General features: G+C 25.0%; 1 protein-coding gene across 3 annotated transcripts in view; it reads right to left on the bottom strand.

The window, feature by feature from the left end:
* Positions 1–2,258: 2,258 nt before the first annotated feature.
* LOC136079732 (uncharacterized) overlaps positions 2,259–11,672 on the bottom strand; it is a 112,059-nt gene continuing 102,645 nt past the window's right edge. For 2 of the 3 annotated variants that reach the window (XM_065795997.1, XM_065795998.1), the window contains exons 14-19: positions 7,257–7,282; positions 7,100–7,142; positions 6,923–6,962; positions 4,697–4,790; positions 2,808–2,904; positions 2,259–2,457 (exon numbers count right to left, since the gene is read on the bottom strand). In XM_065795997.1, the coding sequence (XP_065652069.1) occupies positions 2,818–2,904; positions 4,697–4,790; positions 6,923–6,962; positions 7,100–7,142; positions 7,257–7,282 (290 nt within the window). In that variant the 3' untranslated portion in view covers positions 2,259–2,457; positions 2,808–2,817. Of the gene's footprint in view, positions 2,458–2,807; positions 2,905–4,696; positions 4,791–6,354; positions 6,522–6,922; positions 6,963–7,099; positions 7,143–7,256; positions 7,283–11,672 lie in introns of those variants that run through there. The other variant, XM_065795999.1, reaches the window with a different exon arrangement.

Below are 11,672 nucleotides of genomic sequence, written 5' to 3'. Positions count from 1 at the left end.
CATAATCATCACGTAAGCGAGAATAAAGAGTTCTTGACAATGACAAGTATTCAAACGCCCTAGCAACCATATCATGAGAATATTTTTTTTTCCTCAATTGACACTAATGAGTTCATACTTAAAATTTGTTCCATAATAATACTTTTCTTGTGATCAATTGAATCAATATATAAAGAATTCAGATTGTGTATAGCAGCATGGAGCCGACAGTCAATATTATTCATTTAATTGTAAGAAAAAGGTTTTATGATACACTTAACACCAGTGGTAGATATCAAAGGATAAATCATTTTTTATTTTCAAAACAAACTTTGGAACACCCAAGTTGTCCAATGTATCAGCAGATTGAAGATGTAAACAGTTTTCATCAATTTTGATATTATCGAATATGGAAAAGATATAGTTTTAGACATTATTTTATTACACAAATCTTCAAAGGATGAAATTTTGTCGGCCTTTAAAAAATACTCCACTTCATCAGGCACAATATTTCTTAAAGATTGCAATGATCTAGTTGTTGATCTTGGCGGTGCATGTGCAGTCGGAATTTGACTTAGATTTACACAAGAAAATACAGATGGTGGATGTTTTGGTCTTAACTTTCCATAAACTAAAACTTTTTTATAATCTTTAAGCCAATGATCTTTGCAAATAAAAGTATTTGGGCTATCTGGAATATTTTCTCGAGGTATAGCACTTATCTTTATCGTTCATCTAAATTTTTTTATTTGGAAGAAGAAAAAATTAGATATGAGTTTTTACTAATTTATTATTGCTCTGGTTTTTAAGAACATTGAGCACTCTATTTGTGGAATACACTAACATAATATATATATATATATATATATATATATATATATATATATATAAATATATATATATATATATATATATATATATGTATATATATATATATATATATATATATATAAATATATATAAATATATATATATATATATGTATATGTAAATTATGTTAGTGTATTTTACAAATAGAGTGCTCAATATTCTTAAAGAACAGAGCAATAATAAATAAGTAAAAAACATTTATCTAACTTTTTTCTTCAACTTGAAGTTTCACCATTGCTGGATCATCAGGAAGAGTACTCTTCCTCATGATCCAACTTCAAGTTGAAGAAAAAAGTTAGATAAGTGTTTTTTACTAATTTATATATATATATATATATATATATATATATATATATATATATATATATATATATATATATATATATATATATATATATATATATATATATATATATATATATATATATGTATATATATATATGTGTATATACATATATATGTGTATGTATGTATATATACATATATATATATATATATATATATATATATATATATATATATATATATATATATATATATATATATATATATATATATATATATATATATATATATACATATATATGTAAATATATACACATATATATATACATATATATATATATATATATATATATATATATATATATATATATATATATATATATATATATATATATATATATATATATATATATATATATATATATATATATATATAAGGTTTAAAGGTCTGTGCTTAAAAAAGGACGAAATTTAAAAGTTAAAAAAATGATTATTTTTAATATTTTCATATATTTATGTGCAACATTTCAATTTATCATCTCAAGTAAAAAACAATGACGTGGCTAGATGGCTGGAAAAATCTCGCTCTTTTTCCTTTCAACTAAAAAAGCAGGTGCTTAAGAGTCCAATAATGTCTTCTCTTTATAAAAATTTCACTTAAATTTTAAACTCTTTTAAATTGTTAAGGCATGTAAATAGCCACGGACCTTGATAAAAACTTTCTCATAACAATATTTTAAAAAAATTTTTAAACAATATATTATACAATATAACAATATATTATAATAATATATACAACACACACACATATAATCGTGTGCGTGCATATATATATATATATATATATATATATATATATATATATATATATATATATATATATATATATATATATATATATATATATATATATATATATATATATATATATATGTATATATATATAATTATATTTATATATATATATATAAATATAAATATATATATACATATATATATATATATATGTATATATATGTATATATATATATGTATATATATATATATATATATATATATATATATATATATATTTATATATGTGTGTGCGTGTGTGTGTAAATATTAAAATTAAAAACAATAAATTAATTTAACATGGTTATATACAACATATTTATAAAATACACACACATATATACATTTGTGTTGTGCGTGTATATATATATATTCTAAAACAAATATCCAGTCATCAAGCTTTTTTAATTGTGTGAGGCTACGGTAAGTAGGTAGCCAGGACCTGAATTAAAGTTTCCTCACAAAAATCTTCGTTGTTAACTCAAGAAGCTAAAGAAGTAAAAAAAATTGGCATATTTAAAGTAGTTAAAATTATATCAAGTCGATAAAATATTTTTTTTTAAACGTCAAAAACTATTGGAATATTTCTTATCTAAAAGATTAATTATCAAAAATTTTGGAATAAGGTTAAGCAATATTTCTGAATAAAAGACTTTGATTAAACGGAATTAAATATCTTTGTTTATAACAGTGTTTTTGTTTTAATAGTGACTTTGTTTATAAGAAAACTTTATTAATAATTTATAATTATCAATCTATAACAAATAATTAATAAGTCTATAATAAATGTATTAGTAAAAAATGTATAAGTAAAAATGAAAAATAACCATTATTTTTACCAAGACTGGCTTAGCTTCCATCCTCAAGTGTTTCTTTTTCAACATTTGTAACATTCCAAATTTGTTTACTATTAGTGACCTTCAATTGTTTTTCAACCTAAATAACGTATATTGGTAATACATAACTATTCGAATTTTCAAGTGTATACATACATACAATACAGTACATACAATACAGTTACAATACAGTTTTTCTTTTATAGTAGAAAGAAAATAGATTATTTGCAAGAATATATAAAACAAATTGTGACAATCTTACAAATAAAAACCTTTATAATACAAACCGTTTTAGCATAAAGTATTTCAAGAAAATTACAAAATCGTTTAAGTACAATAAAAACACAAATCTTTTAAAGTACAATAAAAAAACAAAATCCTTTAAAGTAAATTTTTATAGAAAAAATAAATTTTAATAACAAATAAGATAATTGAAATTTTATTTTAAATTTGATTTAATAACAGAAATATAAAACCTTATTCACGATGGTCATAATATTAGAAAAACAAAACTTTATTTACAATGGTCATAATTACAGAAATAAAAATTTTTTTTCACGAGGGTCATAATACAGAAAAGTAAAACTTTATTCACGATGCTCATAGTAACAAAAGAATAAAATTTCATTCTTGAGGGTCATAATAAAAAAATAAAAATTATTTACGAGGGTCATAATAACACTAAAGTAAAACTTGATTAACGAGGGTCATAAAAATAGAATAATATATTTTATTCACGAGGGTCATAATAACAGAAAAATATAACATTATTAACGATGGTATCTTGTATTTAAGCTTATAGCATAACTGCTATAAGCTTAAATACAAGATAAATATGGGCAGTTTAGTTGAATTAACTATAACGATATAAATAAAACTACTGAACTTTTACAACATAATGTCCAACAATATGACTTTTAAAACAAGATTTATCGATAACCTAAAATGGTTGCTCCAAATTAGATATTTTCCCAGAAGAAGTCAAATTCTTCAAAGAAATTTTATGAAATATTGGAGGATCAAAGGTTTCTGGTATGCACATAGTTAAACATGTTTATTTTTGTTTGAATGGTGAGCCCTCATTTAATAAGTTTGATTAAATTCCTTCTGATTCTCATTTTTAACAACATTTTTCAAGCCAAAACTCATGTCAAATATTTATAGATACAAAAATTGTAATTTTCAACAAAATAATTGTTAAAAAATCATAAATTTTTAATCTTTAGTATTAAAAATTATGTACATCGTACTTTCTACACTCAAACGAAACCATCTTTCGGTTGCTTGAACCCAATTTTATGAACTGCTTACATACCATTAAGTTTGCTTTTCATAAAGAGATGTTGTTTACTTTACGCTTTTAAAAACATGTAATAAATATGAGGCGCTGCGAACGAAAGGGGCACACCAACCAATTTTCGAAAATCCGTTTTCTTTAACCATTTTTTACATTAGTCTGTCATCTACAATATAACACAAGATCAACGAGTCAGTGGGCCTCTTTCTGACTGAAAATCAATCAAATTTTAGTCTGAAAACTTCAAACGCGATTTAGGGAGCGTTCAAAAACCATGTGGTAGCTTGGGTAGGGAGGGGGGGAGAGGGGTCTGAAAAAACCCACCAACCACCACAGAGGGGGAGGGGGTGTAAACTCTTCTACCACGTGGTAGGAAAAAGTGTAATTTCGCGCGCTTACTCAAAACTTGATTTTGGTTGGTGTGCTCCTTTGCAAATTTTAGTCTAGAAACTTCAAACGCGATTTACTCAAAACTTGATTTTGGTTGGTGTGCCCCTTTCGTTCGCAACGCTTCATATAATACACAAACATTCGTACTAAACTACAACTAAAATATGCACACACAAAAAAAGTATAAAAACAAATATGATAAAACCTTTTTATCTGTGAATGTGCTATCTATCTTTTTTCTTGTTGGATTGTTCATTTTAAAAAAATCTGATTGGTCACTCTTTGATGAATTTTTCAATCTGAAGAAAATAAAAGAAATCGATTCTATTAGATATTAAAAAATTATCATAAACTTTAAATCTGATTAACCTGATAATGCAACTGTTAACCTGATAATGCAACTGAATAACAAGATGTTACTGAATCTAAGATGTGTGTGTTACACTGTAACTTAGAGTCAGTTACACTGTAACTGAATCTTACACATTAAAAAACTAGATTCTAACTTATCAGATAGTATAATAACTTAGATTCAGTTACATTGAACTGTTACAGTTTATTTTTTTTAATCCATTTATTCAACCAAAAATTGAAAAATTACAAGTTTTTTATAATTTTACAAAATTAGGTTAGGTGTCACCAGTGATGCTTTCCCAAAATTTATCAACCGGTTCGCAGTGATATTTTCTTACAAATTTTTTTATTTTTTTTATCTGGTTGTCAGAGTGGCAGACTAAGTCAAGAATATTTAACTATCGTTCATATTCTTTGCAACAATAATGTAATAGGATAAAAGAGAATAAAAAAATAATTTAACGAGGTGAAAATCACTTTTATTTTATTCATTCATTTCAAGAGATACAAAATTTACATAAAAAGAAACTGAACATAACAAAAAATTGTGAAATTTCATATATTAGTAAATATTATTGTTATAAAGTAATTATATTATTTAAAATATTTCCAAATAGCTAATTGATTTTCAGTATATTCGTTCGGTTTAGATTTTTTAACCCTTGTATCATCTGCCGAGTTATGGTTCCTCAACCAAGTTTTTACATAGGGAACTGCGTTCCAATTTTCCAATGGACGACCAACTAAGTGTAATGTCATCATATTTGATACTGTCTGCACTGTTAATCTGGCTCTTATATCAGTAATTATGATGTTCATCAATGAAAACCCTCGTTCTACTTCAGCACTGCTAACGGCAACCGTATTAACCATATTTTTCGCTTTTTGAATGTTTTCTGCAATTTTACTAATTTGTTGATGGCCATTGTTTATTACATTTTCTACATAATCACGGAAATCATTCTTATCGATATCAAAATTAAAATTTTTTTTGAAATTTATCAAAATTATTTTCGGCCTCTATCCACGGAACTACAATATCTTCAATTTTCCATGTGCTCGGCTCTAGCAAATTGGCTAGTTCATAAATAATGCTATTATCAATATTTTTTTTGTTACTTTATTTAATAAAACAAACAAATTATGAAAAATCATAAAAATAATTTGGTTAAGTAATTACAAATTTTAATTAAAGTAGTAATGCATCTAGAAAAAATACAATGGATATTTAAACAATGTTAAAAACCTCAGCAACTGTAACGAATACATATTTTTTACGCTACACGTGCATGTTAATGTTAGCATTTCTAAACTGTTCTAAACGGAAAAAACGCGCGTTAACTTTAAAATCAACCAATGAAAACACTGGTAATTTACATATTAGGAGAAATCTAAATAAAAAGGGGAGGGGAGGACTAATTAACTGAAAGTTTTCTATAAAGTAAAAAATTAGAATCGCAATGAAAACTAGATAAAATATTCAAATTGTTTATATAAAATTGCACCAAATGGTAAATAAATTTTATTTAAATAATTTTTTTTTGTTAAAGTAAAAAAATTTTATTTTCGGTTATTTTAATAGCCGGTTCGCACGAACCATAGAATTTACATCTAACGGTAGGAAAGCATCCTTGGGTGTCACTCATATAGTTGAAAACTAATCATTGAAGTGACACCTAAATAAAATAAACAAACAAAAAAAAAATTATAATAAATAAAAGCATGTGTAAATTAAATTAATTTCAAAATAATATTAAAAACGATAAAGCTATAATAAATTAAATAATAAGATAAAAAATATGAAAACACTCAATTAATAACAACAGTAAACAAAAATAAAAACTATTAGCTAAACAGCACAAATAAAAACAAACTTTACACATGCGAAAAGGCAAAACACAAAAATTACAAAATGAATATGCAAACACAAAAACTTCTACAAAAAAAATTAAAAACAATAACAATCTTCAGTTAATTTTGGCAAAAAAAAAAATAGACGCAGATAAATAATAAATTTAAAAAAACAGCGAACAACAATAAAAATAATTAGCAACAACAGCACAAAGTCTCAACTTACGTAGATAATTTTGACTCAGCCACTGTATCAAAGAGTTCACCTGAAAATATTTCAACTAATAATAAAAGTGGTTGCAACAAAAAATTATTAATGAAAAAAAGATTTATTAACTAACAAAGCAAATAGAAAGAAAAAGGTATTAACAAAAAAAAACCCACAGATAAATTATGCTTTTACCTTCAGAGTCAGAGAGGGTTGGCCATTTAGGTTTGTTAAACTTCTTAAAATGAAAAGTTAAATAACATTGCAATTTTATCTTTTGCTGTATTTATCTTTATTTTTAATTTTTTAACTTATGAAAAAAAGTAGTAAAGTATTTATGAAAAAAACTTACATATTGAGATCTATCAAACTCCTCATCTAAAATATATGTTATTAAACTGTAATTTTATACTTTTGTTAGGTAAAATATTTAAATTTTGTTTCAAAAATTTAAATATAAAATTTTCATTTGTATACATGCATACATACATACATACATACATACATACATACATACATACATACATACATACATACATACATACATACATACATACATACATACATACATACATACATACATACATATACAAACATACATACATATGGGCATTTCCACAAAAAAACATATTTGTGTAAAACTTATTAAAATGTATTGTAAGTTAAAGGCTATAAAATAGCTGATGGATGTACCGAATTCCCGGCAGTTACCTTTCTTTTTATTATCTTTTTATTTTAGGTGTCCAAAGAAGTCCTTACGGTCTTATCACAGCGCGAAAGAGCATTTAAAAGAAACTTTATGCCCCCTTATATATATATATATATATATATATATATATATATATATATATATATATATAATATATATATATATATATATATATATATATATATATATATATATATATATATATATATATATATATGACGAGTGTCACTATATATATATATATATATATATATATATATATATATATATATATATATATATATATATATATATATATATATATATATATATATATATATATATATATAGTGACGAAACAAAAAGACGAAATTAAAATCATTTTAAAAAGTTTTGTTATTTTGTAATAAATTTTAATTATACTCAGGTGAAAATAGCATCGGAACAACGTTATCATTCTGAACATAAAAATAATGTGATTTTGATATACCTTTGATTTTTCTTGAATAACTTAAAATTGAACTGAATCCAAGTTCATTTTTTTGTTGTCTTGTATCGTTTTCTGACATGTGAATTACAGATATTTGCAAATCTTGTAATACTAACGCAAAATCTGCTGCTGACCTGCTTTCGTATTGACTAGTTTTAACTCTCAGGGCTACGATTCGCTTAACAGTAGCTCCTATTCCGTCAACCACTCCTTTCCCGTGCATCGCTGCAAAGAAATGCCAGAAGAATTTTTTATGAAAACGTTTTTCAAACACAACCATTGCAGCCATAATGCTTTTGTTTTTGAACTGAGAAGTAGCATTATCGCTGAACATGTGTACTTCTTTGACTTGATCAGGAATAAAGTGAAGGATTTTGTCAATGTACGGTATAACGGAAGACTTAGTATGATCAGTTGAATCTGAAACTATGGCAAATGTTTTTAACTCAATGTTCCAGACTGCTAGGGTCATGATAGAAACTTGATTTTGACCAAAATGAGCCACTTGTGGCTCATTTTGATAGAAACACGGTTTACAAACAAAGTTATTTATCATTTCAGATCCAACTTTGATTGAAGGCGCTTGAATTGATTTTGTTAATGCATTTAAGGCAAATCGCATATTTTCATGCAAATTACAAACACAAACATTATGCGGAAATTTTGTAACTGATTTTACATTGCGTGGACGAAGGTCGCAAAATTTGCTGAGTCCAATTTTTATCTGCAGATGCTTTTCCTTCAATAACTCGAAAGCTTCTTTTAGCGTATAATATAAATGACGTATCTGAATATTGTTTGCTTTTCCGTCAGATAATTGAATTCGAGTGACATCTTTTTTGTTTGGTGATATTTGGGAAACTTCAACTTCATTATAAAAGTTTACAACTGCTAAAACATCGCTTTCAGAAAGACCATACAGCTTTGAACATGCTGGAGGTAGACCCGAATTATCTTTACAAGCAGAGTTATTTGAAAGAATAGAAAGAATTTCAGATTGTTTCTCCTTTGAAGTTGGTAGTGCTTTTAAAACTTTTTTCAATGCTTTTCCTCTTTGTTGAACGTTTTTAAAAGATGAGCTCTTTGATATTGATTTAAAAGTTTCCTTTTTAAAGCGCGACTTTTTAAAACTTAATTTTGCTTTAGCAGCATAAGCTGCTTTTTTATTAGGATCGGCTTCCAATTTTTCTCGATATCTCTTAGATCTAACTCTGGACATTTCTTTCTTTTTATCAGCATTCCGAGAAACATAATTAGCTTGGTATTCTGCATAACGTTTTTTTTTTTACTTCTAATTTTGATTCCATTTCTTAAAAATTTACAACTTTATAAGAAAATGTTAACATAAATCCAAAAGTTTACTAATATTTACTAATAGCCCTTCACAATACTAAAATGCAAAAATTTATTCGAATTTGAAAAATTTGAAAACCCACAACGAAATCTGAACTTTTGGATGATATTTTGACTTCCTTACCGCGCTATTTTATAAAACGCTAATTATCCCGTCGATGGGTTCAGTGACGAAACAGCTTTTAAACTATAACTATATGTTAATACAATGCTTCTTGACCAATTTTTTTTTTAGTAATGATTAAAAGTTTACATTAAAATATATAATTTCTAAAAAAACCTTGCCATAAAGCATAATTTCATTGCGATAATTAAACTGTTTTAGCTTTTAGTTCAGTGACGCAACGTAATTTTTGGAGATGTGTATGTGACAAAAAAACACTTGAATTATTTTTAAAGAGTAAAAGTTTTGCAATAACTCGCCCTCAAATTTTACTCACTTTTTCGAATAATAAAAAGAACAAACAGGTGCTAACATTCATCAAATTTATCTACTCGGTTCAAACATTTTCTACTCAAAAATTATTTTAACAATAATTTTAAGGTGTTTAAACTATAATTAAAGAAATAAAACCTTTTGAAAAAAGATATTTTAAACACGAAATTTATCTCTTCCATCGTGGAAAATTTCCCACAGTGTTAAATGAGAAAAATTTTCGTTAAGTGATTTTCTACTAATTTATATATATATGGCGATTTCCACTGGAAATAGCCATATATATATATATATAAATTAGTAGAAAATCACTTAACGAAATTTTTTCTCATTTAACACTGTGTTTCATCAATAAAGACTCATCAGAAATGATTGATAAATATTCAATTAATAATCAGAAATTAATAAAACTTCAATTTATACCAAAAATTAAATTACAAGAAGTCGCAAATGTCTTAACTACTGTAAATTTTCACACCTTTGTGGAATTTGCTGACACTATCATAAAAAGAAAAATCACTTAACGAAATTTTTTCTCATTTAACACTGTGTTTCATCAATAAAGACTCATCAGAAATGATTGATAAATATTCAATTAATAATCAGAAATTAATAAAACTTCAATTTATACCAAAAATTAAATTACAAGAAGTCGCAAATGTCTTAACTACTGTAAATTTTCACACCTTTGTGGAATTTGCTGACACTATCATAAAAAGAATTATTTGGAAATTATTACTTATGCTTTTTTAGAAAAACATATTTTAAAAGTAGGACTTAATGTAACTATTATTTCAGCTCATTTATTTTTATAGTTTTTTAGGAGAAACTTATTTTCGTGCCTGCATTTAAAAATTAATTCCGATTTTTTGTTTAATAAACATTCTTGGTTTGCATGAGTAACTATTTCAAATTTTTTTTGTAGGCATAGTATAAATTTTTTGGAAATATTGTTATATGCAGGCGCTGTTTTAAGGATGGACCAGTTCAGTATAAAATCATCAATACTTTTATCTTTTAATTCATATATATATTTTGACAGCATATCTTCCACTCATTGGACAATTGTTTTTTTTGTTTAAAATTACAATTTTCTGTATTTTTTTCATTTAGGATTTCTTTTTTGTTTAACAAAGCATTATTGTGACCTTTTATAATTCTTTGCATAGTTTTTGTGCAACTGTAGCTAACTTTAATTGTATTTCGATTAAAAATTTTATGTAATTTATTAGAGGCCGGTAAATGCTTATTGACCAATTTTAAAAACACTTTTCCTATGTTAGTGGAAACATTTTTGCTATATGGGGGGTTGAACCAAATTACATTTCTAGTTCTATTTCCCTTTTTAGTATTCTTTTTTTCAGGGTCAAATTTTAGTTCAAAATTTTCAAAAACACTTTTATTATGGGCATCTTCAAATATTCGTTTGGAGGAATTGAATACATTTTCATTAGAGGAGTTTTGGTTTGTCATTTATTGAAATTGGGATTTGTTTTAGAACTTGGGTTGGATGATTTGAGTTAATATTAAAATACAATAATTAATCGTTTGGTTTTTTGAAAGGCTTATATGAATTTTCAGTGAGGTTAAATGTGACATCAAGAAAGTTCACAATTTTAAAATTTATGTTCATTTCGATTTGAAAGTCAATATTTTTAAAAATTTTTATAATTTTTATAATCTTTTCTAATTTTATTGAGCTGTGGACCAGATTTTTTACGCATTACCATTAAACCATCATCACAATAAAAGCCAAAATCATTTATATGAATTATTTTACTTAATAAATCTAAAATGTATA

Source organism: Hydra vulgaris, chromosome 04, assembly GCF_038396675.1.
Source record: "Hydra vulgaris chromosome 04, alternate assembly HydraT2T_AEP".
NCBI lineage: Eukaryota > Metazoa > Cnidaria > Hydrozoa > Anthoathecata > Hydridae > Hydra > Hydra vulgaris.
This window is presented reverse-complemented; position numbering and strand designations above follow the sequence as displayed.